The sequence below is a fragment of the Podarcis gaigeae genome, assembly GCF_964106915.1.
Source record: "Podarcis gaigeae genome assembly, chromosome: 5".
Taxonomy (NCBI): Eukaryota; Metazoa; Chordata; class Lepidosauria; order Squamata; family Lacertidae; genus Podarcis; species Podarcis gaigeae.
The window spans coordinates 44,596,880-44,624,879 of NC_139681.1; the positions used below are offsets into that span (position 1 = coordinate 44,596,880).

General features: G+C 40.0%; 1 protein-coding gene across 3 annotated transcripts in view; it reads left to right on the forward strand.

Moving 5' to 3' along the window:
• The window catches only part of ADAM12 (ADAM metallopeptidase domain 12), a 179,798-nt gene that overhangs the window by 21,619 nt on the left and 130,179 nt on the right, over positions 1–28,000 (forward strand). For 2 of the 3 annotated variants that reach the window (XM_083741232.1, XM_083741231.1), the window contains exon 3: positions 24,394–24,467. In XM_083741232.1, coding sequence (XP_083597358.1) covers positions 24,394–24,467 — 74 coding nt within the window. Of the gene's footprint in view, positions 1–2,132; positions 2,324–24,393; positions 24,468–28,000 lie in introns of those variants that run through there. The other variant, XM_083741233.1, reaches the window with a different exon arrangement.

Sequence of the window (28,000 nt, forward strand, 5' to 3'; positions counted from 1 at the left end):
TGGCTTTCTTTCTTTCTTTTCTTTTTTTTTACTTTGGTGGCTTTGTTGCCATCCTGTGAAGTCACAAGCAGTTATGTGGACAAAGAGGTAACTAATGATTTGAAGGTAGCTCTGAGGTGATCCCTTGTCAAAATGGCAAAGATTGATGTAGATCCATTTGTTGAATTTATATGTTTGTACCATGACAGCACTGAAAAGCACCAGATGATTGTTGTGGCTCAGTAAATAGAGATATAGATTTGATGGTGGGTTGCTGGCTGGAAGAGGGAATTTCAGAAGGATCTGTTTTACTGCATCTGACCATAGGCCTCTGAGGCTTTGTAAGATCCAGAAGTTTCCAGTTGTATCAGAAAGCACCATATTGGTGACTACAGCCTTTAATGGTACAATTAGAATTTCTCGCAGCACAATCTTGATTTATATTTACAGAGAAGTAAGCCCCAGTGCATTCAGTAGAGCTGCTCCATATGACTTTGCATAGAATTTAATAAATGAATTAGATTTTGTAATGTTTTGAGTTTTAGAAGACAAGTCTTGGTGTATGTGGTGATTTAGTTGTTATGAAAACATATGGTTGCATGCATTCAGTTAGCCTTCATTATCTTTCCTAATTGGCAGGGGGATAATTGCCAACTTTTAAAATACAACATTCACCAAATAGGAATACATGTGGGATCTTAAGCAAACTAGCACAATGTCTTATGTATTAGATATCTTCCTGATTCTATTTTTAGATCATTTAATTAGAAGCAGATGGTGTGCTTTTTATAATTCTTTAGAGATTTCAGATTTAGTGAGTGTAGTCTGTTGAAAGGGTTACAGCACAGGACCTTTCTGAGAACAATGATAAAGTATTTATATCATTAATTTGTTTCCCATACTGCTTCCAATTCAAGGTGAACATTAAAAAAAGATTTGTGGTTTGGTACAGAAATCCATGTGGAGCATCAGTGCCTTTCTTTCATGGGAACTGGTGGAAACTTCGCTTTTATATTAAGTTTCCACCGGCATCCATGGAAGGAAGGCATTGGTGCCCCCCACGGATTTCTGTACCAAACCACAAATCTTTTTTTAATGTTCACCTTGAATTAGAACCCATTAAATTCAGGGCCAACAATAATGGATATGAGATATGTTGACTGAGGGCCCAGGCAGCTGCTTTGAATAGAGGGAAGGTAGAGCCTTGAGAGAGAGTTTAAATTCTTTCCTCCTATGCCTTTTCCTTAACTGTAAATATATGCCCCTCTCAAAGTTGCAGTTATTTGGCAGGGTGAGGGAGGTGGGAGAAATTAGTGAAGGGTAGGATTAGAATAGTACCCGCACCAATATCCATTCTAACTTCATCTTTTTTACTTTCCAGTATTAAAGGAAATGTTTGAGGGGAAATGCTCCGTGTTTGGTCTTAGTAGAAATTATTTAAGACATTAACGTGTTTTAAATAATTGTGTGGTCCTAGTGGTGGGGAAGTTTTCCATATTTGCTGCAGGTTGTATTTCCCCCTAAAACTTCGTTTAAAGATTAACTATTAAGCCAATTTTGCTGGGAGGCATATCAGTTGCGTGTCAAACCCCCAAGCCATCCCCATGAGAATAAAGACACAAGGATCCAGAATTTTAGGTTAATGTTAATGGGCAAAATTTATGCCACAACTTTATTGGTTACAGAATGTGAGCGGTATTGGCTTAGGTATTGGACCCGAACCGACTATATCTGACTCCTGCCCGCCTTGCAGGAAGTCTGGTAAGGGTAAACGACCAGTAGGGGGAGCCCTGCTGATTTGGATCGACTCGAGCATCCCCCAGGTTCCCGATGGGGTCGTGGCATGGCCCTAGCCCCTCCCCAGGCTTCGGACGAGATCCACACCCCCGGATCCCTTTAATGCAGGGGTAGGCCCGGGGGCCGGATGTGGCCCAATTTCCTTCTCAATCTGGCCCATGGACGGTCTGGGAATCAGCGTGTTTTTCCACGAGTAGAATGTGCCCCTTTATTCAAAATTTCCTTCTCAATCTGGCCCATGGACGGTCTGGGAATCAGCGTGTTTTTACACAAGTAGAATGTGCCCCTTTATTCAAAATGCATTTCTGGGTTATTTGTGGGGCATAGGAATTTGTTCATATATATTTTTTCAAAATATAGTCCAGCCCACCACATGGTCTGAGGGATGGTGGACTGGCTCATGGCTGAAAAAGGTTGCTGACCCCTGCTTTAACGGAATACCCTTAAGCATGAAGGGGCAGGTGATGGCTGCACTTCCCCTCCCCCCCACATTGCTATTCCAATGCCTAACCGCCAAACCTTACAAAGTTGTGGTGATTGCTATGAGGTAGGCGAAAACCAAGTGGCCAGTGCCAATTTGCCAAGTGGAAAAAGTCCTACCAGGCCCCTCAACGGCGACCAACTGAAGTCCATAGCAAGGCCAATGACGCAACCTGAACCAAGGGTGGGAGGTCGGGAGATCCATGGCACGAGGCTAGAAGGGGCGATTCAGCATCGCGCCATGGTTTAAATTGGCCCTGGCCACGTTCCACACTTCCCAGTATTAAAGGAAATGTTTGAGGGGAAATGCTCCATGTTTTGTCTTAGTAGAAATTATTTAAGACAATCATGTGTTTTAAATAATTGTGTGATCCTAGTGGTGGCAAAGTTTTCCTTATTTGCTGAAGGCCCCCTAAAACTTGGTTTAAAGATTAACTATTAAGCCAATATTGCTGGGAGGCATATCAGTTGTTTTAACACAGAATACTTTTCTGACATATTTTGAAGCAGTTGTGATAGCAGTTCAATTTACCTGCAGCCTGGGCCTTGTCCAAGTGCAAATGTAGTTCTGTGGGTCATACTCTTCCATTACATGCAGCTTACAAGCAAGGTAACATCGCTTCGTTAAAAGATGCTAGTCGCAAACAAAATCTGTATATTTTACCCGGGAAAAGAGTTGCCAAACTGCAGGGATCTTTCAGTATAAGTAGTGGATAAAGAACTTTACACCCTGCATTGCTGAAACAAGTGGAGCCTTGTAAATCCTCAAAGCTGGCAAGATTTGGGGAAAAAATGCTAGCAATACTTAATTCATGGGAATCAAAAGACTGTGAAGCAAGTGCATTATTGATTCCTATAGTTTCATAGTACAGACTTGCAATTGTCTTGTGTTTTTAGTCATGGCTACAGGGCAAGAAAAGGATAGTGTGTGGGTGTGTATCTCGAAAAAGATGTATAATATGGTCAAAATACACCACTGAATTCAGTTGTCTTCTACTATTTTCTAGGGGAATTATTTTAAAGGTTGTTTTTGGTTTGTAAGCAGCCTTTAAGGCAGTGTTTCTCAACCTTTGATAACCATAGCTGTCAACTTTCAGATTTGAAAATAAGGGATCAGCAGCCTCAAAAATAAGGGATCAGCAGCCTCACCTGTCCCGGGGACAGTCAACAGGATATCTAACAATCCGGGATAGCAGCGGGAAACGGCGGTGGAATAAAGGAATTTCCCACCAAAAAAGGGAAGGTTGACAGCTATGTCGCTAACCCATGTACCCTTTTAGCTAATATAAACACATTATTTACCCGTCAAGCCTGGCTCCCCTAATTATTTCAATCCTTTTGAAAATTCAAATGAAATATTGTGACTTTCAATTATAGTTAATAGTTTTTGGCTTAATAAAAATGAATCTAAATGCTTACAATTCTTAAAAAATGAATTATTCAAATTTTCAAAACATTCATATGAAATTAAAAATTTCAACAAGTCTACTACAATTAGTATTGATGTGAACACTGATGATGTTGCATGCTAGGCTCAATGTCTTGCATTCAGGACACAGCTTAGGTCACTTTCAACATCCAGTATGTTGAGCTGCTTTGTTTTAATAGTCATAAGAGGGGGGGGGGAGTTTTGCAAAGGTATGTGGATGAAAATGGCACAATGATGAGCAGAGCCTGCACTCCTGTTTTGGGGTATATCAAGAGATATTTCAAGCCAAACTTTTGCAAAGTGAATGGTTTGACATCATCTTTGGCTGTTGGTGCACACTTGAATTCCAAAAACTTCTCTTGGAGATGCTTTGGCAAGGACTGAACGTCAGGGATAAAAGGGCTCTTCACAGTGTGTTCTGCAGTGACAGGATGGTCTCCTCAGTTCCCTTTGCCAGAGTATTTGTATTGTCTGCAGAATCAAGTTGTTAACCCAGAGTTTCCAAACTGTGTGTCACTACATGTTAGTGTGTATGCTGCAGTGTGCTGGTGTGTTGTGCAAATGCTCCCTGTGCATAGCTGTCAACATTTTCCTTTTTTAAAAGGGAAATTCCCTTATTCTGAATAGGATTTCCCTTAAAAAAAGGGAAAAGTTGACAGCTATGTCCCCGAGCTCCTCCCGGGGCTGGAAAGGGGTTAGTTTACCCTCCAGTTTGCTAGTAAAACTGAATTAGGTAAAGGTAAAGGGACACCTGACCATTAGGTCCAGTCGTGACTGACTCTGGGGTTGCAGCGCTCATCTCGCTTTATTGGCCAAGGGAGCCGGCGTACAGCTTCCGGGTCATGTGGACAGCATGACTAAGCCACTTCTAGCGAAACCAGAGCAGCGCACGGAAATGCCGTTTACCTTCCTGCTGGAGCACTACCTATTTATCTACTTGCACTTTGACGTGCTTTCGAACTGCTAGGTTGGCAGGAGCAGGGACCGAGCAATGGGAGCTTCCCCCGTCTCGGGGATTCGAACCGCCGACCTTCTGATTGGCAAGTCCTAGGCTCGTGGTTTAACCCACAGTGCCACCCGCTTCCCAAAACTGAATTACTGTGTTGCAAAATTATGCATGTCTAAAAAGTGTGTCACCGACATGAAAAGTTGGGAAAGCTCTTTGTTAACCAGTGAACTTTCTCCAGAGGGCTTCTAGGTGATCTGTTTTAGATTCAGCCTGGCAAATTTGAAATGCCTGACTAGGAGACGATGGAGTTTAGTGTTTAGTGAGCAAAGCCAAATAGGATTAATAAATAAGTAGTAGTTATCTAACTGGATCTTATATGTAGCTGAAGTTCTTTCTCTGTCTCTCATGTTTCCAGGTGTGGAAAGAAAGTTCTCAGTTCTCAAAATTGATGGAAATGAACACCATAAATAAACATGTGATTGATTAACTGAACTGTGCAGGATGAACTGTTGTGCTGGTTATATTGTATGCTCATGACGTCACAAATATTACTTAATAAGCTGCATTATACTCTTTTCACCTTCAGAACATAACACTTCATAGTTTTATATTTTCATAGTGCTATCTTTTTTTACTGTACATTATAGAAAGTCGTGTGTCCCCACCACCACTGAAATCTTCATATGTCTTCATATGCCCACATGGGGGCAGCCCTCTCCCCCCCCCCCGGTTGAAAGACACAGCTTTAAGGAATAAAGTTGAAAGGCGGTGAAATAATTAAAATATATAGAGATAAAACATCTCATAAAGAGACCTAAAACATTCCCCTGCATAACAAAGCAAAAAAAAAAGTTAATATCCCACATGCCAATCTGTTTAAGACTATTTTAGTTATCAAATGAAAGCTTTGCGAGCTTTTCAGAAAAGGATTTGCAAAACTACAATTGTAGCACAAAGGAGGCCATACCCTGGATCCCTACCACTAACCTAAGTTGGTAAACCAATGGGATGTGGAGCAAAGCCTCCTACAAATATCTTAAAGAAGGATGGAGCTGATAAACCCTGAAGATTTGGTCATGCACTTGTAGTGTTCTTTGTGAATAGTTGCGTCAATAACTCTGCTAGTGTGGTGTTGTTTCATTGAGCTGGCTTGAAAAAAAATGAGTGGCCAAGTTGCATGAGCAAAAAGTTTACTGATTACACTCATAGCAACCTCTGCAATTTGGATAACACATCTTGCCACTTGGGACATTGAGAAGCTTGCTGCCACTGTAATCCTGATCTCCAGTGGCTTACATGTTAATATGCTAATATAATTACAAAAAACCAAAACGTTGTGGATTTGCTGTGATTTAGTCACTCACTGTGAAATACTCTAGGCTGAGTAAATGTCTCACTCGCTATTTCTGTGACACACTGATAGATTTGGCTGGAAGCTTGTTCTACTTGGCCAGTGAAGCCTGTTGGTCTATTCTTGGCCAAATTGATCTCACTACTGAAGTAATCGACCCAGCTGAGAATGCGAAAGTGTTACACTTAAGGCTGGTGTTCACTGTGTCTTTGTAATACTTCCTTCTTTTGATCTACCAGCTATAAGGTAGCATCAGAAAACTTGGCTCTTAGAATCCTGGTTGGTTCATATATAGTAGTATATAATGTGATATTCCTTTAATTCAAGCATTAAGAATTTCCATCATAAAAGAGGTTTTGATCTTACTTCGGAATACAGTGAACGGCTGGAACAAAGCATGGTCTTAACAACAGTTTAAAAGCTACAGCTAATTTGATACAGTTATGGCATGTTACACTCTTTATAAGTACAGTGCTATATTCGTGCTGAGTTCATTTTAACTCTATTAGCCATTTCTTTTGTTTTGGTGATGCATAAGTGGCTGCCCTGCCTCAAACCATGGTCTCATCCAGACTTCCTTTTGTGCTGCGTTTCTAGGCACAGGCCTCTTCTTTAAAGCTCTGTGTCCAAATGCTCCTCCCTATATAATTTTTTGCGCTGGCAAAAAAACCCCCATGCTATTTACTGCTGAATCAGAACAAACGGTGATCCACAGAAAGCCCAATTTGCTGCTTGTTCTGATTTAGCATAAAGGAGCAGGTTTTCCTGAGGAAAGTGGAAGGGCAAAAAAAAAAAAAAAAAAGTTTGCACACGCTTTAAAGAGCAGACTGTGCCTAGGAAAGGGGAGGGGGGAGTAAGTGTGGTCAAACCCTATAAGACCGATCAGGTTCTCTGCTGCTAGGAGATGTCTTAGGATTTCAGATGGTTCTTCTACAGCCACAGTTTTCCAACTTTCTACCTTCAGGGTCTTTTCACACTGACCCACTGCTGATGAGGTCTCCCATGGATGTCCTGGGTATATATTGTTGCACGCCACCCCAGTCTCTGAACTGTGTGAGATTCCAGGGGTCCTGGGTCACGTTTAGCCCCTTGTAAGCATCTCATGGAGCAGGATTCTCTCCTTGCATTCGGATCACCTTTTCCTCTCCATGGAGGCTTCTCTCACACACTGTCAGCAGCTGGTCCATTTTATCAAACTTGCTGGCTCAGCCATTGGTTCATTTGCTCTAGCTGCTCCATCAGTTGCTGGTGCTGCTACTGGGGCATCTGCTCAAATTGCTGGTTCTGTCATTGCTCCATTCCCTCAAGCTGCTCACTCTGCTGCTGGCTTTATTGCTGCTGCATCTGCTCAAGTAGCTCAAGGAGTACTGCTATTCTTCCCTGCATTTCGACTTCAGGCCACCTTGCTCCGAGGCCTTTCCTCTAGGAAACACAAATCCCACTTCTGGCTTTTAAAAGTGCTCTCCCCTTTCAGAACAAATGGAAGTGGTGTATTTTGACCAGCAGTATATACTACCACCTTTTCCCCTGAGCTCACATCTCAGCCAACTGCAATCCTAAAAAAACAACTGCTCTCCTTCAAACTCAGGCCTTTGTCCTGCTTATTAACTCAGAGCTGGAGGAGGGGCCCCTTCCAAGAGCTGTCTAGTATGGGTTTCTTAATGGCTCATCTCCTTGCATTTTTTAAGTTAACAGCTCATACTTAGTGGCTATTATCAGGCGGGTTGGCTAATCTGGCAATTGAATCCCTGTTGTTTCCCAGAATTCAGAATTAAGTCAAGCCCCCTAACACCTAACAGGAATTTGGGGGAATCTGGCACCCCAAGCTCTGGAACCCACAACTTATAATAATATTAAAGTATGTGCTCTGTTGGGAAGGACACTGAGCAGTACTAGAGTTGGCCTTGCTGTTGACCTATATAATCAGAGAGTATGAACTAGAACACACCCATTGCTCCCTTGGATCTGCACACTAAGTTTTTAATAGTTGGAGGCAAGTTGCCTTTCAGAGAAGATTGCTCACTGTTAATGTGCTTCTCAATGAGAAATCTGCAGTGTGCCCAGGGCTCTTTTTCAGCAGAAACTCACCGGAACTCAGTTCTAGCACCACTCAGCTGGGCACCATTGTCATTATAAGAAAACAAGAGAGGCATTCATATTTTTCTAGAAAAATAACATTGAGTGTGCTTTAAGTTTAAACCCAGGACTTTCTAGAACACAGTTTAAAAACCATTGCTCTACAGTATAATTTTCCATGTTGCATGAACTGAAAATTTGATTTTAAATATGAAGATACATACAGTACTTAAAATTAGTCTATGATCCTAGAAACTAGTATTTTTTGGATGCAATGGCAGCTTCCATTTGAATGAGTAACAGTTTCGGGTTTGTGGAGGGGCAGGGCTGTTTGTGGGGTGGGGAATACAAGTGACCATCCTGGACTCTGCACAATGAGGGTCTCTCATATCTGGTAGTTGCTGTGCTGAAGTCGCTTGGTGGACTCTCCTTCCTTGGAGGTTTTTCAGCATAGGTTGCATGACTACCTGTCATGTATGTTTTGGTTGAGATTCCTGCATTGCAGAGGGTTGGACCAGATGACCCTCGGGGTCCCTTCCAACTCTATGATTCTATGTTTCTATGAAATAAACAATCACCAGCACTCTATGTAGTGATAATTTGTGCAATGAGGGGTTGAGGAAACACAGAATGTAAGACCACAAGAAGAACCAGCTGGATCGGGCCAATGGGTCATATAGTCCAGCATCTTCTCCTGACAGTGGCCAACCAGATGCTTATGAGAAGCCCATGAGTAGATCCTGAGTGCATCAGTGATTCCTACCAACTGGTATTAAGATGCATACTGCCTCTGACAGTGAGGTTGCCATTGTGGCTAGTACTTATTGATAGCCTTATTCTCCATGAATTGTCTCCATGAATTATCTCCATGAATTTAAAAGTGTCTAACCCACTTTTGGGACACAGGTGGCGCTGTGGGTTAAACCACAGAGCCTAGGACTTGCTGATCAGAAGGTCGGCGGTTTGAATCCTCGCAACGGGGTGAGCTCCCGTTGCTCAGTCCCTGCTCCTGCCAACCTAGCAGTTCGAAAGCACGTCAAAGTGCAAGTAGATAAATAGGTACCGCTCCGGCGGGAAGGTAAACGGCGTTTCCGTGCACTGCTCTGGTTCGCCAGAAGTGGCTTAGTCATGCTGGCCCACATGACCTGGAAGCTGTACGCCGGCTCCCTCGGCCAATAAAGCGAGATGAATGCAGCAACCCCAGAGTTGGTCACGACTGGACCTAATGGTCAGGGGTCCCTTTACCTTTAACCCACTTTTGTATTCACCCAAACCAGTGGCCATCACTACACATCCTAGGAGAGCAAATTCTGTAATTTAACTGTGCAGAGTTTGAAGAAGTACTTTCTTCTATCTGCCCTGGATCTTCCAAAATTCAGCTTTATTGGATGGTCCTGAGTTCCAGGCTACCATATGATCAGTTGCAATCATTGCATGAAAACATGGTTCTGTGAATTATAGGAATGAAATAGTGCCTGGGAAGGATCTACGGTGTGTACTATGAGATTAAGGCATGAATGCTGTAAAGATTTATTTCTCTAAACCTCTGGGAGCAGCATCTACAAAATCTTTTAAGCTATTGATATTGGGGCATGTGTGTGTGTTTGTGTGAAGTGAATCCTCTGTCTACATGGCATTTTTGCATGGCTTTCCCCCCTCCAGTATTCTTTTATGCTAGACCACCTATACCACTATAATGAACAAGACTTAGGTCATATTTAATCACTGGAAAGAGTTTGAAATTTGCTTTGCAAGTACATCTTGATTTATGTCTAGCACTGTAAGACAAAAATAATTTGCATGTAACAATAAAATGCACATCCATTATTTGTCTCCCTTGCCTGATGGCAAAACAAATCCAAACTTCAAAAGCTCTTCGGGAGGTAAAAAGACTTGTAATATGCTGCCTCATAAATATACAAAATTCTACAATGACGATTTAACTGTTTACAATGAGCAAGAGGTAATTTAAAACACATTTTGGGACATCTGGGCTATAAAATCCTTCTGGTAGATCACACAGACTATGTTGCTTAACTGTTTTATTTTCAATTAGCAGTGAGCCGAGACATGGAGGGCTTCTTATTTGGGTTTAATTTGAAATGCTCACTTGGAGAGGTATTCTGTCCCTGAGCTTGTTTGCTGGGAAATCTGCAGCATGTTGCTGTCTGCATCTTGGTTTTGTTGGAGCTGTGGCGAACAGCAAACTTGTGTTGCCTCGAAGTAGTGGATATATTATGTGATAGGTAGTGAATGTTTTGGATATTTTCACTAAATGCTATTTTGTGTCTCTGGCGTAACCTATAAAGCACAACTTCTTAGTATGAAACTGAAGGATGCCAATGTGTTTGGCCCATTTTCCCTTTTCTGCTAAATGAAGCTCATTTATAATTACATATCATCAGAAGCTACAACTACCATATGCTTCAGTTTTCCTAAAAGGCTCTAAAACTGCTTAGCAAATTTGGACATCAAAATGAAAATTTTGCAAATCCTAGGTTTCTATGCAGTGCTTTTTTATCTTGTTTTTACTCCTAGAATTAAAATTATCTGGATTCCAAGTTTTATTTGCCCTCAGTAACCTGTCTCAAGGCTGCACAGCTTCTCCATGACACTGCAGCTAAGCCAAGGCCACTTACATGAAAATTCTTGGGGTATGCCGGTTTGCAGACACAATGTGGTGCAATCAAAAAAGTTGTTGCCTATTTCAATCCAAATAAAAAGGTAAAGGGACCCCTGACCGTTAGGTCCAGTCCAATTCGAACCACTGACCTTCTGATCGGCAAGTCCTAGACTCTGTGGTTTAGACCACAGCACCACCCGCGTCCAAATCCAAATACTTGAGTCTTATTGCTTCCCTGGGATTTCCACACAGATGGAAGCCAGAGAGACTTTGACCTCACAGGCCCCTTGTGACATTGGAGCCAATCAGGTGCTGCTTCATAAGTGCCATTTAGAGATGCTACTTTTTCTAATAAGAAATAAAATGCTTAAGTTGCTGGTGTTTCTGCAGGACAGAAATCATTATTTGGTCATCCTGAATTTGCATGCTATATACACTTACATGTGTTTTGGGTGATGTGCTACCAATGAATGTCTAACAATGTCTGCTACAACTGAATGTAATAGAACCATCTAGAGTCAATACTTGGGCATTCCATAATATATTTTAAAATACCCTCCTGCTGAGGAGCAGTTGCAGTACAGATGGAGGCCATCACAAACAAACCCAATCATGCAAGAGATTTCTCAACATGAAGACATGTCAGCCTTCTTTATATGCATCCCTTCCCCTCGCTTCGTCTTTTAGGATAGCAGCAGGGAATTTCATTGTTTTGAACTGCAACAGAGCTACTATACTTGCTCAGGAAATATTATCTTATTTTGCATTTCCTTATATTGAGGGTCTCCAACCTCCAGTAGGCACATTTTAATTTAGAAAGTGCACCATGGACACAGTAACAAAATGGCAGTCTGTGGTGTGTGTGTGTGTGTGTGTGAAAGCACAAAGTCAAAGCCACATCAAAAAGATCAAAAAAGAGAAATGTGACCACCACCTAATATGGGAGCCCACAACCCCACTATCAGCCACTCTCATCGAAAAAAGCACCTACACCTGGTTGGCATGCATATCTGTGGTATGACAGGGTCAAAATACACAAGGCTTTCAAGAATCATGTTGTTAGAAAAGCATTGTTTAATGTCTGGTCAAAATATAAGGACTTATTGGAAAACAAGACCCCAAGGTGGTTATCACCAATGGAGGCTAAGGCCCCGAAAAGACTCAATATGGAGGCCAAATGGCCGAAATATTGGGAAATAATAGAAAAAGATGGAGACAATTGGAGGCTGCAGAGTATGGAGAAACTAAAGGGGAAAGTGCGAGATTGGTTACATTATGCTCAGATCAGAGAAGTTTTTAAGCTAGATAAAAAATTAGGATTCCAGGTGGAAAAATCAAAATTAGAAACAGAACTGTTAGAACCCAGCTCTAAGATACTTTCAAAAATGTATAACTTGCTGTTAAAATGGAATACACAGGATGAAACGGTCAAATCAGCTATGATAAAATGGGCACAGGACATTGGGTACAACATCATGTTTGCTGACTGGGAAAAGTTATGGACCACAGGTTTGAGATTTACGGCATGTAATGCCTTGAAAGAAAATATTATGAAAATGATATATAGGTGGTACATGACTCCAGTCAAGCTTGCAAAGATATATCATGTGTCTGACAATAAATGTTGGAAGTGTAAAGAAGCTGAAGGAACATTCTTTCACCTCTGGTGGACTTGCCCCAGAGTGAAGGCTTTCTGGGAAATGATATATAATGAGCTGAAAAAGGTATTTAAGTATACCTTCCCTAAGAAACCAGAGGCCTTTCTTTTGGGCATTGTCGGCCAGAGTGTGCAAAAGAAGGATCGAACCTTTTTTATGTATGCTACAACAGCAGCAAGGATACTCATCGCTAAAGGCTGGAAAACTCAAGATTTGCCCACACTGGAAGAGTGGCAGATGCAACTGATGGACTATATGGAACTGGCTGAGATGACTGGCAGAATCCGAGACCTGGGAGAAGAACTGGTGGAGGAGAACTGGAAGAAATTTAAGGATTATTTACAAAAACATTGCAAATTGTATGAATGTTAAGAAAGATGTAAGATTTATATTAACATGGCTCCAATAAATTAGTAATAAGGAATATAAATTTGAATGTAATTGAAAGAAAGGATAAATTTTTGGATTAACAATATTTTATAATTAAGCTCTAATAAGAGAGTGGCTAAATTTTAAAATTTGAGACCTTAATACTGGAAAACTTTATTATATAAATTAAAATAAGTTAATAATTTGCTGTTAAAATTTTTGAGTTTAGAAAGCAGGAACAAGAGGTGTGAGGAAGTCCAAGGAAGTGTATGAAATGTGGATACTGGAAAATGTTATGCTATTATGTGTTCTTTATTGTTAAACAGAAACCTAATAAAAAATATTTTAAAAAAAAAAGAAAAAAGAAAAAAGCACCTACACCATTCATCACTGCACTTGTGAAGATATTTGCTTCTGTACTCTGTTCTGAAAAGAAGAGAAGGTGCATGCTCAATCCTAGCATCCAGTGAAATGTTGAAATGCTTCCGTTGGGGTGGAGGTGTTCAGTTAAGAGAGGCCAAGCTGGTGCAAACAGGAGTTGAACAGGAAGACCAAACGATCTCTTGTGCGTTTTAGAATTTTGAGGGATACGTACTGAGACCAGTGCTTTTTCTGGCAGTACGCGCTGGTACACATTACCGGCAACGTTGTGCACACACTCGTCCCCTAAATCGGAGCTTTGCACCACCTTCCCAAAGGCCAGGAAGCTTCTGTCCAGATTAGTGAGGTAGTTGCAATGCTCTGGCAGGATACGAGAGCCTTCCCTTGTGTGCTGAATACTGGCACCTCTTTTCTAGAAAAAAACAAAACACTGACTGAGACCATTCATGTAGACAAGCAGGTGCCATCTTGGTGACCATCCCTGCCATCCTTTTGGCTCTGAAACCATATTTATTTTGTCTCTTGGAGACATTGACAGCAAACAGTTGGTATCTGTAAAGCTCTTTTTTGGCATTTTATATTCCTTCCGATTAACCATGTGCAGGATTGAAGTGTGACTGGAGCCATTTGAAAGTGCTGAGGATAGCTTTTGATATATCACGAAACTGACTGCATTGAGGATCTCTTTCTCTCTCTCTCTCTCTCTCTCTCTCTCTCTCTCTCTCTCTCTCGTGTGTGTGTGTGTGTGTGTGTGTGTGTGTGTGTGTGTGGAAAGGGATGGCAGCTCTCTACATCTCCACTCCAAGGCAAACAGATTAGAGTGTGGCAAGAACAGCCAGTGGCAGTATTGAAGCCCCTGCAGTTCAAGTACAACAAAATAGATGGCAGATTCTAGTTTCCATTCTCTCCCTGAACAGCTGCCTACCCTGAGAGACAAGCAGCAACTCTGCTGCCCATGAGCTAAAGTGCATGTTGGAAACTGATATGACAACTTTAGGGACAAAGACTGAAACAATTTGTGTGCAAAGAGTTTTCCACCAGGCCTCAAGGACAACTCATTTCCATACTCTTATTTTTTTTCTTTTTTAAAAAAGAGAACTCTATATAGTGGATTGTGTGTGTGTGCAAATAAGATGGGGCAGCATTTCCTCCTTCCTTGAACGTTTGCTTTTCTGCTCATAATGTATTGAGAAATATAGAACAATTCAAGGAACCTAATGAATTATTGAATTTGAGACCACAGATAGGTCTTGACAAAGGAAGAAAGTTGCACTGCAAAAATTTCCAAAACAAAGTCATTTCAGATAAGCAATTCCTATTTTTCTCTGTCTTCTTCTCACGTGTGTGTGTGTTTCCCAAATCAGTTTTCATTTATAATGTTCATCTTAATGGTTCATCAATACATTAAGGGGAGAGCTGAAACCATGAAACATTTCCCTTCTCTAAGCACTATCCAACCTTCCTTAAATGTATTTTGAAACTTTTGAAGAATGATGGCTAACTGAATCTCCCCCTTTAATTTTCATTTATTTTATTTTATTTAAATAATATTTATTACTTTCCCAACAATTTAAACACTACAAAAGAAAAAAAAGTTAAACAAAAAATACAGTATAGTACAAAAACAAAAACGCTCCATAATACTAACACTAAGACATTAAACTAACAAAACAAAACAAAACAAAAACAATTTAAGACACATCAAACAATTTCAATATCTTATCTTTCATTCACTTGTTTCAACGACCTCCTCACACCTCCCTTTTTGTATTCCACTTCAGTTAATTATTTCAGCAATTCCTTTCCACCTTCCTCTGTTTTCTGTCCTGTAATTATCTTAACATATTCTAACTTTATTTTTCCCTTTAATACACAAATAATCTATTTGTACTTAGTTCCTTATAACATTTCTACTAAAGCCATATAACTTCATTCCAACATTTTTCTAACATTCATTAATTTTACAGTATTTCTGTAAATAGTCTTTAAGCTTTTTCCAGTCTTCTTCCACCGACTCTTCTCCCTGGTCTCGGATTCTGCCAGTCATTTCCGCCAGTTCCATATAGTCCATCAACTTCATCTGTCATTCTTCCCGGGTGGGTAAATCTTGTGTCTTCCAATACTTCGCGATGAGTATTCTTGCTGCTGTTGTTGTATACATAAAAAAAGTTCTATCCTTCTTTGGCACCAATCGGCCAACCATGCCCAGCAGAAAGGCCTCTGGTTTCTTCAGGAAGGTATATTTAAATACCTTTTTCATTTCATTATAAATCATCTCCCAGAATGTCTTAATCCTTGGGCATGTCCACCAAAGGTGAAAGAATGTACCTTCAGTCTCATTACATTTCCAACATTTATTGTCGGGTAAATCATAAATGTTTGCAAGCTTGACTGGTGTCATGTACCACCTATAAATCATTTTCATTAAATTCTCTCTTAGGGCATTACATGCCGTGAATTTCATACCTATGGTCCATAACTATTCCCAGTCACCCATCATTATGTTATGTCCAACGTCTTGTGCCCATTTTATCATAGCTGATTTCACCATTTCATCCTGAGTGTTCCATTTCAACAGCAAGTTATACATTTTTGACAAGTTCTTAATTTTTGAATCTAACAATTCTGTTTCCAATTTTGATTTTTCCACCTGGAAACCAACTTTTTTGTCCAAATTGTATGCCTCCATTATTTGGTAATAATGGAGCCAATCTCGCACTTTGTTTTTCAGTTTTTCAAAGCTCTGCAATTTTATTCTGTCTCCATCTTGTTCCAGAATTTCCCAATATTTCGGCCATTAATGGAGGCTAATTTTCATTTAAAATGGAAGTTCAGTTGGAGGTGGATGGGAATTGGCAGATGCATTTCTTGCCTGCCTTAGAGAAACATTTGAAAAGCTGCTGTTAGCGTAATGTGTGTGTGTGTGAAAGATGCAGAGCTATATAACAACTTGATAGGCAAGATGTTTGTTATGTTTATACTGGGCTTCAGTGGCTATCAGCATGCATAATGCAAAAGTAAAGAAGGGGATGTGGAAATAAAAGATAAATATCTGAACATTTGAGTTTTTGTAGGCCAGCGTTTTCGCTGAAGCAAGGCTCTGAAAAAATGTGGCAATCCCCAGCTGAAATGGGATAACTGAGTGGTAAAAATAACAACTAGCAGCTAGCCTAGCCAAGTGCTTATTCAAACATGTAGCTAAATTATGCAGTATTTCATAATGCATTCAGCTGCAAGTCAAAGTATATCCAGAAAAAGGATTTGAAGGCTTGTAAAATGATATAGGCAGTATTTGGGTGGTGGTTTGTAGGTCAATGTTGTATATTCAGTGTGACATCTTGCTGCAAAAATGAGCTTTGGGGAAGTCCACCGCCTTCCTATAATGCTAGTTCATTGCCTCAGTTGCAGTTTTTCTTCCCCTTTTTTGTTAAATACACATTCTTTGCTATAGTAAAAAATGACATCGCATAGTTGATCAGATTCAGCTACAGTGTTACAAGGCTGAAGAAAACTGAAGAACGGAAACATGTTGTAAAGCAGTTGCTACTTGGTTATATGCTGTGGGCAATGTTTGAATCTGAATGTATGCTTAGATACCTGTGTCCATCTTTTTGTGTCTGTTGAAAAAATCACTGAAAAAGTGCATTTCACAAGGAGGTTGCAAATTGTGCCCCCCCCCCCCAATTTGGCTCAGCCTTAGTGGTCTTCCATATGCAGAATATCACATGATGTTGCAGCCATCAAGTGATGCACTAAGCCAATATTTGGCTTCTTATGTTGTTTGAACCTGGTCTCGTGGTTAACAACAGGCTGTAGCCAACAAATTATTGGCCTTAATTAATGGACATTGATTTCAATGGGAATGACTTGACACTGAATATCACCCAATGTGGATTGGAAACTTCTTTCTACAATAAAGTTTACATATAACCCTGATCTAGGATTTTCCATTTTAAATATGAAAACTATAAGAAAGAAATTCTCACTTGTGTTGATTTAAATCAACAGTAATCTCTGTCTTTTTTTTTTAAAAAAGGCAAAAAACTTCTATGCACTATACTATTTTAAAGCAATATACAATACACATGAATAAATATTCATAATTTATGTTCACAAGACTCCATTGTTTTCTCTTGTAGGGTGCTTTTATTTTGTCCATGAAATGCATAGAAGTTGTTCCAATTACTCAAAAAGTTACATTACCCTTATTAAGCCAACTGAATGTGCCTGTATTTTAATTTACTAATACATTTGTCAAAAATCAACATTTCTAGTAGACGACCATTTACCACACATAAAAATAATTAATGTGCCTTGGAAATACAGCCTTGAAATGTTTTTTTGCATTATTCAGTATATATGCTGAGATCAGGGGTGAAATGTCTCCCTTCATTTTTAAAAAACAAGACTTCATCTATTTTTCTACTTAGTCAATTTATCTTTAAAAGATCATGAAAGACCATGGAAATTTAAAAGAAAAGAAAGTTAGCTGCTGGCTCTTTACTTTGGCCTAAATTCCATTACCTCACACAAAAGTCCAACAGCAAAAAAAAAAAAATTCGTCTTGGTTACATTTTACAGAGAGATATTTAGAGAGCTTGAAATCTATGCTAAGTGATCTTGGCATGAAAGCTGTGTAATAGAACATAGTAACTGGCTTGGAGTTAAGGGTGAGATTCCAGAAGGAGAGAATAATATTAGGTGAATAAAAGCCAAGTAATCAACTGATGATGTATTAAGCTGTCTGACCTTGAGAGTTCATTCAGGGAGGAAACCTATCTGTTATTACCCCTTCAAGACTTTCGAAATAAATTCAGCTTGGATTAGAATCTGGATAGCTATGATCTCTTCAAATCCTTATTATTTCAATCTTATTATTCCGAGGGCACAGTACAAATTGGTTCCAATCAGCTTTTCTGATGCTGAGATTTTAAGAAATCAAATGAATTAATACAGACAGGGCTATAAGAACCCTTTCTAATTAAGAACTGAACTTTGTAAGGAATAACAGCAACTAACTAGAAACTTGGGATTGTGGTGGATAGATCTTTTTTTTTATTTTAATTGTTTTTTTGCCAGATTTTCAGTTTATCTTCCCTCACAAAATGTCTCACGTCACAATCACTGACAAATAACAATATACTAAAATGCCAAGTTATTAAAGAACAGACACATCGAACATTACAATTAGCAGCTGCAGAAAAAAAAAAACATTAATTAAAGCCCAGTACGATGCAATTACCCAAATGTGGATTTAAACAAGAAAGTCTTTAATGCTAATGGACCAGAGAAAAGGACCTTAGAGGCTGATCTCAAATATCTGACAGATTCATATGGGTGCGGTTAGTCATTCAAATATCCTGGTCCCAAACCATTTAGGACTTTAAAGATTAATACCAGTACCTTAAATTGAACCTCCACTCAATGTGTGCTCCTGCTGAAAAAGACAAAATCCATGCTAGGGATTGTTAATAAATAGCCTAAGTGACTGAAAATAAAATGGCCATGATCATAAAGATGTTAGCTATAGATCTGTGGTAAATCCATATTTGGAATACACTGTATAGTTCTTGTTGCTTGTCTCAAAAAGGGAAACAGTACAGCTTTAAAAGGTGCAAGAAAAGGCCACAGTTTTAGGGGTATGGAACATGTTTCCTACAAGAAAAGGCTGATTGATGTCTCTGAGCCCACCAGATTCTACTCTATCCATTGCTTGGTTTAGTGCAGATCTGTTATGCACAGAAATAAACATCCACGTCGAATTATACTTGTTACACAATTTAGTTGCATTTTAGTGTCCCACTGATGCAGATGATACAGTTAGCTGGGTTTTGTTTTGTTTTATTTATTTATTAAATTTGTGCACAGCCTTTCGTCTGAAGATAACAGGGTGGTTCACAACATAAAAGTAAGTTCCCAGTTAATAGTGGATGCATGCCCATTCTGCCAGGTTGGTAATAATTAGTTAAAAGAAACTGGATTCTTTGTTGCTGCAATAACAAATATGTCCCTAAAGGAGAAGATGTTGCTAAACGCAAGGCTTCAGTTGCTTGGACTCTACTCAAGACAATCACATACTGCTCAATTCCCAGACTTCTTTTTTTCCAAAAAATAGCTGAATCGGTTACTGCTTTCCAGCTTCAGACCCTTCTAAATTTGTTTCTGTGTCTCTGCCATTCTTTTCTTGATCAGGGTAAGATACTGAGAATTTGGGCTTATCCACACCTATGTTTTGCCCCTCTCTTTCCAGGTACATATCCATGCTTTAATGTGTCATATCCAAGCTTCCCCCAACCCCCCTTTTTCTGCCCTGTAGCTTTCACCACAAAAACCCGCTTTTTGTTGCTCCATTGGAGCAAACATCAATTTAGGTTTTCCGGGGATTGATGTTTGCTTTGATTGAACTTTAAAGAGTGAGTTTTTGTGGGGAAAGCTCTGTAGAAGAAGAAAAAAGACATGCAGCTTTAAATAGCAGGAACTAGCCTGTAAAGATTGAAGGAACATTTTTTGTGAACTGTTGCTACCTGGAAGTTAATGGGGAAGTTGTACTCTGTTAGTGTCATACAAGATGTGACTTAAATTGCATAAAAAACATGAATGTTGCTGTCTTTATAAAAGTGTAACTAGCCACTGCAGCCCACTCACCCTTCCCCTCTAAGCAGCAGGTCCATGGAAGGGTGGCTAGTGGGACAGGAGGCGGGAATTTAAAGCTTCCTAGTCTGATGCTAACTATGTGAGAGAGGGAGAGGCACTTTGTTTCTAACTATGGCTTACTATTATACGCAAATGGAACCTATGTAATCTGTGGCTAAAATAAGCATGAACAAACATTCCTTGAGCTCTCTTGGGAGAAATGTAAAATCTTCTGCGTGTTCTATGCGGAATATATAAGGTAACATTTGTGCACAAAATACAGCATTTTACCAAGTTTAGCGCAGGGTGTATTTAAAACTGAGGTTGTCCCATTTTGCAAAAAGCAAATAGAAATATTTTCTGCAGACCTACTTGGCACTGCTGAATTTTATTTTTTTAAAATAAGTTTAAGCAATATACATACACAAACAGGTAATAAATCTATACTGATACATTTCTTATCCATATGTCTCTGCTACATTGATGTTTTCCTTTTTTTCTACACCACTTAGAGATATTTTAAATATATTAAGTGGTATAGAAATGAAATAATCAAACATTTAATATGAATATTTATTTACAACATCCATAAATGTGCATACTCACTCAGGGGAAGGTGGCCTACCCCTTCTCTTGTATTGTTGTAGTCAATCGAGTACCATCAGGTTATTTTAAAAGCCTTTCATTTACTTTAACCCCTTAATATTTTCATTATAGTCATAAGTTTTTCATAAGTTTTTGCAGAGGTGCTACTTGCCAGACCTTTTGATACCAAGATTCCAGTATAGTAATACAGAAGTTCTTTCAGTGCCTGGCAGTAATAGCATCTGCTGCAACTAAAAAGTGGCTTATTAGTTCTTAATTTATGATACCAACCCCTTTGCATTTTGTTCCAACAATAATTTCAGCAGTGGGGAATTAGCCACACTTCTAAAACACAGCAGATATCCAGCTTCCTAAGCTGCCCTGCTTGAAACGGCTGATCACAATGACTTACATGGTGCCTCTAAAACCAGCATATATATTCAAGCTCTTGATCTTCAGAATGACCTCTGTTGTTGCTGAGCTTGTAGAAACAGATCTAATACCTGAAAAGGTAAATATACTTCAAAATAATGTACTGTCATCAAAGATGGTTTGCCTTCTCTATTGAGAGTATGTAATTATATATACAGGTTTTTAAATAGAACCTAATAATAATTGCCTGACAATGAAGATTTCTTGAGGACTCATGAATAACCATACTCTTCATTTTGCATCTTTTATTTTTTTTATTGAGAGATTTTTTTAACCTGTCGTTAACTGGATTCTCCCACAACATGTTAGAGTAGTATTTAAAATAAAAGATAGGTATGATTATATGAATTAAAACATTTAACCACCAAACAAACAAACAAACAAACAAACAAACAAACAAACACAGAAGTGGACTAACATCCAACAGCTGAGGCAAACAGGTGTATTTTAACCTGGCAATGCCAGTAATGTTGGTGCCAGTTGTACCTCAGAGGGAAGGTAAAAAGGTAAAGGTAAAGGACCCCCAGAAAGTGAAGTCCAGTTGAATTTGACTATGGGGTGTGGCACTCACCTCTGCTTTTAGGCCGAGGTAGCTGGTGTTTGTCTGCAGACAGCTTTTCCAGGTCATGTGGCCAGCGTGATGAAACCGCTTCTGGTGCATGGAACACCATGACAAGTGGCAGAGCACATGGACACTGTTTACCTTTCCACCGCAGTGGTACCTATTTATCTACTCACGCTGGTATGCTTTCGAGCTGCTAGGTTGGCTGGAGCTGGGACAAAGCCATGGGAGCTCACCCCATCACATGAATTTGAACTGCTGACCTTAAGATCGGCAAACCCAAGAGGCTTGGTGGTTTAGACCACAGTGCCACCTGTGTCCCTCCAGGGAGAAGGATGTTCCCTAATCAGTACATCACCACTAAGAAGATCATATCTTATGTTGCCCCCTATGTACTTTCTCTGGGGAAGTACAGCACACAATGCACTTTCCCTAGAATGGTAGGCATTCTCTCTGGAAGGACAGATCAGAATTTGGGGCTGCTTCTGGATCCATCTTTGTCAGTGCAGACTCAGGTAGCCCTAGCAGCTAGGAATGCCTTTTACTAGCTACAGCTGGTATACCAACTATCGTAATCGGGCTGTTTTTAGATTGGGACGGTCTGGCCATATTGATCTATGCATTGGTAACCTCCATGCTTGATTATTTATTTAAACAATTTATGTATCACTTATCTACACTAATCTCCAAGCAATTTACAAATACACAATACAAAAAGTTAGCATCAGTTAAAAAGCTATAGCATGAAACTTCAGTTAAAAGCCTGCTGGAATAAAATTGCAACGTGCTGGTAGAAAATGCTGTGGCTAGAGTTTTATTGGGGACAGATTGTCACCAGCATATAATTCCTAGTGCTCAAATGTTTGCCCTGCCTGCCCATATGCTGTTGAACCAGTTTCAAGACTCTTGTGGTCATTTAACAACTTGGGCTCAGGATGCCTGATCCCTAATATCCCTGTTCACTCACTGAAGTCTGTGAGGGGAATCATTGTTAGTGTGCATGTTAGATACCGTACATGGCTTGTCTCCACCAGGAGCCGCACCCAATTTTATGGAACTGCCAGTTGAGCTCAGCCTGGTCCCTGATGAGCTTCTGGAACTTCCTGGAGACATTTTTAGTACATCAAGCTTTTAAACTGAACTCTGATTTTATGGTTGTTGTTTTGTCTTAGACTTAGAGAATGATTTTATAATGTTAATTCATATTTGATTAATTGTTTTGGGTATCCTGCACACCATTTAGAGAATAGTGTAATTAAGCAGTATATAAATTGTATAAATAAATGAGTGAGCGAGTCTCAGACCTGAAAGGATCCATTAAGCTGTTGCAATTCTGTTTTGTTCTTTCCAAGTTATATAGTATTTATTTCTTTTAAGTCATGGAACCATTTGCCTAATATTAAAGTGGTAATCAACATTGCCTCTAAATATTCATGGCTATCAATGACTCCCAAGTGCCTGGTGGATGCCAAGGCTTTGGCCTAAAGCATTTATTTAGTATGGTAGAGGGATCCAGTTATTGCAAAGTTCATTCCAATGGCTTATTTTAATCTAGCTGCTTTCTTGCATGAAAATGATATTTATGAATCTCCACTCTTGACATGAAATAGATTACCCCAGATGCTGGTGACCATAGTTGTTTGTTTGTTTGTTTGTTTGTTTAAGTCTAGGCATTCTTAACAGTGTTCCTGAGAAAGTTCTGGTTCTGCCAAGTTGTAGCAAACTTTTCCTGAGAGTTCGTGAGAAGTTTTGCATGTCTTCAGCAGTTCCCCCCAAACTTACTCCCACTGAAGGTTTCATGGGATCCCAGACCAGCCCTGGCCTAAGAGAACCTGCTCTGCCTGTCCCTGTGGGAAAAGAAAGAGGTCATGGGGAATGCTTAGGTGGCTAAGCTCTTTCTGCCCATCCCAGTGTGTGTGATGCAATTACCTCACAAGGAGAAGAAGGAGAGTACAAATGGAACAGCAAAAAAAAAAAAATTCAGCTTCTTACATGCTTCTGTAGGGAAAGCCCTTTGGGTGTCATGTGGTACAATTCATACTGGAGTAATGTACCAAAACAAGCTGGGCAAAACAACTTAACAGGAGAGAGACCTAAGCAGGGGATCTTCTGGTAAATACTGTACCTCTGCTCCTGTGTCTTTGTTCTATACATCATGCCCTTACCAGACCCCCCAGTACGAGGTGATCAGGAAATTAAGACTGTGTTTCATCTTGAAGTGTGAATTCTATACCATTCCTGATCTAGGGACCCTGTTTACAAACATCTGGAGAGGAATTCAACTTGGCGCTAAGCAGATTGCTTAGTTAGCGCAAACATTTTTGTTTGCCTGATGTAATGATCTTTCTTTTTCTCCCCTCATGTTCAGTACTGGAGGATCCTCCTGAACCCTCCCCCCTGCTAATTTGGAGGAGGAAAAGGAGGACCGTGTGCTAGCAGAAGTCCTTGTGGGGGCTTCCGATAGCAGGGCTTGTTAGCTGAATATTGCACAAGGATTTGAACAAGAGCAGTGGTCCATATATACAGTGGTACCTCGGGTTAAGAATTTAATTCGTTCTGGAGGTCCATTCTTAACCTGAAACTGTTCTTAACCTGAGGTACCACTTTAGCTAATGGGGCCTCCTGCTGCCGCCGTGCCGCCAGAGCACGATTTCTGTTAATTATTGCTAATAGTTTAAGGGCACACTGTCAATCAGTGGTACTGAGGCCTGTAGCAATATATTGTTATTATTCTATCAATCTGCATTTCAAGCACACACCTTAATTTATCTGAGGTACTAAATGAATAAAATAAATGTGTTTAAATATATTTGCAGTTGGCAGCATAAATTAAAAATAGATGTCAAAGAAAATGAAAGATTGTTGAGATACTAGCCAATGTTTTAATACAATTATTTATTTATTTTTGCAAAATCCTACTAATGCTTCCTTGCTGTTGAATTTACCTTAAACCCCATCTTCCCGCTGATCTTGTCACAATCTTCTTGACAATAAGGGTCCCAATCTTGCACATTTTTACCTGTCACAGAGCAGGGCGCCTACATTTTCTGTTTGGAGTGATAGAATTAGTCTTCAATTTCATTTTTCAGACTCACCCAGCAGTGCTGAAACTTCTTATACAAACTGAAAGTGAGCAACTTGTCATCATCCTGGAGAGAAATGAGTAAGTACTTCTAATTTGTATTCCTTGCAGTCTAGTAGTGTTAGTGAGTCGATTGCAAAGTTAAAATTGATGGGTTACATAATGCATGAGGAACTGTAGCTCAGACTGCTATCTAGCTTTAGAAAATAGCCTCATGTAACCATATTTCTAGGCTTTTTCTTGTTCAAAACAAGATGGTAAGTACATGTATAATTACGTATATCTCTTTCTACATTGCTTTAAGCCTGCTTCATCCCCCACCCCTTTGTAACCATTATTCACATGGTTAAAGGCATCCCAGTTTTCTTGAAACAAACGGTATTTCTTTATTGCTTCCTTTCATTTTCATTGCTTACTTTGATAGACTGTGGCCCAGTGACAGTTCCTGCTCACCTGGGCCTCCAGGGCAGCAGCTTTTGTCACGTGGCATGGCTGTGGCATGGTCCAATGACCGCCATTTTCATGTGTGGCCCTGAGGGGATGACCAGAGCCTCTCCTTCCAGCCATGCTAGCCCACAGGGAAAAGCCCTGGCCCAAGGGGCAAATATGGTCACAGGGGAAGAGGCTGACCTGCCCCATTCCCTTCCAGTACTTAAGAGGACAGCTGCATGAAGTTCACCCACTTTGGAGGCCAGCTGCAGATTCAGCATCCACCCAAGCTGGAGGTGGCCTGGCTGAAGGTGAGTGGGCAGGCTTGTGTGAGGTCCTTGCTATCATTTCTTTGGTCACTGTATTCTGGGCCAAGGGGGATTTTCCCCCGTGCAGACAAATTGGCTGGTCTGCAGGTCACAACTCTGGCAGATAAGGCATTAGGTTGGATCCTTATTTGATTGGGTACTCTGTTAAAGGGGTTCAGGAAGGGTGTTTCTGTCCGGGATCCCATATGGGGGACAAAGGGCCATAGCACTTTTCCTAGTAGTGGCCCAAGTGGAGTTGATGCACCTGGTCCATGTCAGGGGCAGCTCCTCAGCTCTGGGTTGACACCACCATAATTATCAACCAGTAGGCAGGCTGCTTAATACCAGATTCATACCCAGTGCATGGCCAAACCCTACTTACATCTGTAATCAATCTGTAAAACTGTGGCTGATTTCAACCCAAATACCAATCTCCTGTGTTTATTTCTACACTGCCTGGTCCTTGCTGTGCTGTGGGCATCATGCTCCTGTGATGACAATCATCAGTTGGTTTGTCACTCTCTTTTTAGTGGATAAAACCACCTAGTAACCCTACCTGACCTTCTAAATGCTGAGGGGAAACTGCAGGAAATATAATAAGCTGTTCAGCTAAAATGTTTCCTACAGCCTCGCTCCTCCCAAGAATAGCAATGTATTGATCTTGAGCTTTCAGGTTGCTAATCAGCAAAGAGCATTGCAAAGGACTTGGGTGTGTCTCCTTAGTTTCCACCTAGAGTTGCACACCAACCATCTATTTGCTGAGCACTGGATTAGGCAACAAATCCTGTGCTGTGCAGTATTTATCAGTAAGGAAATATTGGTGTGTGTGTGTGTCTCATATCTTACTCTGAGGTAGAGTAGCTGCTCAGCTAGTTTCAGTCTTCTCAACCTGATTCTCCTAATACGTAATAACTGTATACATACATTTACATAGAATAAGAAGACGTTGGAGGTTGTGTAGATGGTTTCTGTTTCCGACTAGGTACACAGCTGTGGTATGGGTGAGGCAACTGAGCTAAAGCATAGGATGTGTATAACTTTCACATGCAAAACCAAAGAAGTAGAATCCTGATAGATATACTCCCTGGTGGTATCTCCTTTATGTGTTTGGGAGGGATAAGGTGAATGTGATTAAGAGCCTAATTTAGCAAGCCTCAAGATCCCAATCCCAATTATTATTTTCTTCCAAATATGTTTTTGATAATAGGAAATATCCTATACACATTATAAGAATTACAGATAACCATATAAGCTAAAACAAAAGGAGGAAGAATTCAGGGAAGATGTCCTCTCTACTAAGGTTTAATCCTTACCTCATATCTCTCAAAGAGAAGTCATTGCTGTTAGAACTGCGGTGGCACTTAGTCAGTGGACGGTGTGTGTGCCTCTGTTTTGTGGCAGACAATATATAAGGGAAGACTTCTGTTAGAGAGTTGTTATAATAAATAACTTACAGAGCTCAGAATCTGGTATAGTTACTGTATGTAGATTTAGTAAATGACTGTACTGGGTCCATTTTGTGTGTTAAATTTGTAAGCTGCACACCTAGAGTATACATATAAAAATGTGAAGTATGGAGGCAAAAAAACCTGTGTTTGTAATGGTGTTCATTTGACTGAAACAACTACTTTTAGCCAGTGCTTGGGGGGGTGCTATAAAAATGAGGTGCCAGTGCTTGTATATTGGTAATGGTGTCATGGGTGCCAACACTAAATGGCTTCCATGGCCAGCAATTAAAGAGGTGGTGGTGCTTCATACCAATGAATAACATCACAAAAAGCACTGCTTATAGCATTAAAACTCTTTTCCTGATTAGCAAATCTATCACGGAGTTTTGAAAGTAGGCAATGATTTTAGTAGCAAAAGTGTAAAAGGCTAAGGGTGGTATCCAGTGTTGCTGTTCCACTGATGCAGCAGACATCTGCTTGGGCAACAGAACTTTCCCTTCCTCTCCTCTCCCCTAAAGCCTCTCCTCAATATGTTTAAAATATGCTCCAGAGGCTTTGGGATCCTCCAGAGTAGATTTGGGGCAGCACGGGGGGGTGAGGTGGGGAGGTTGCACAAGCAGAATTCCTCTCTTGCAACATCAGATACAACTCTTCCTGAATAATGTAGGTTTTAATCACACATTTTAATTTAGCACCACATTATGATGAGAATAAATAGATGCATTCTAGAGACTTGCAATCTATTAAAAATGTGTTAGAAGCACTTGCAGTGCCAACAGCCTTTCAAAATTGGCACTTCAGTGACCATTTACACAACATTTGCTTTCTCAGACTAACCATCTCTCTACTTAGCTATACTGTGTACAACAATAATTTATGGGCAAGTATTAAGCAAGCTTCAAGAATTTTGTCCTCATAAATGTTGTATGTATGTGGGTCAAAGTGATAATAGCCATAACATTGTCTAATGTTGTAGTTTTTCTTGGTGTATTTAAGTTGTCCTTGCCAGCAGAATAATGGTATATGTTTACTTTTTTTTTGCAAATATATTTTATTTATTCATTTCTTACTGTTTTATCCCACTTTTGTCCAGCTGAGCTCAAGTTAGCATGCATGGTTCTCTCCCTGACTTTTTAACCTTACAACCCTGTGGTTGTAAGATTGAGAGAAAAGTGATTGACCCAAGATCATCTCAGTGAGTTTCATGGTTGAAGTCGGAATTTGAACCTAGATCTCCTACCAGTCCCAAAACTGATACTCTAGCCACTGTATCACGCTGTTTCTCCTTGATACAGGATAATAGACTGTGCATAATATAGGAACTAAAGAGAGAGAAAATGTGGTTGCTTTCCAGAAGAGGGAAGAATTAGGTTCCTTTACTGCACCAGGTAGGCACCTTGCAGTATCTGATATCATTTTATTCATGCCC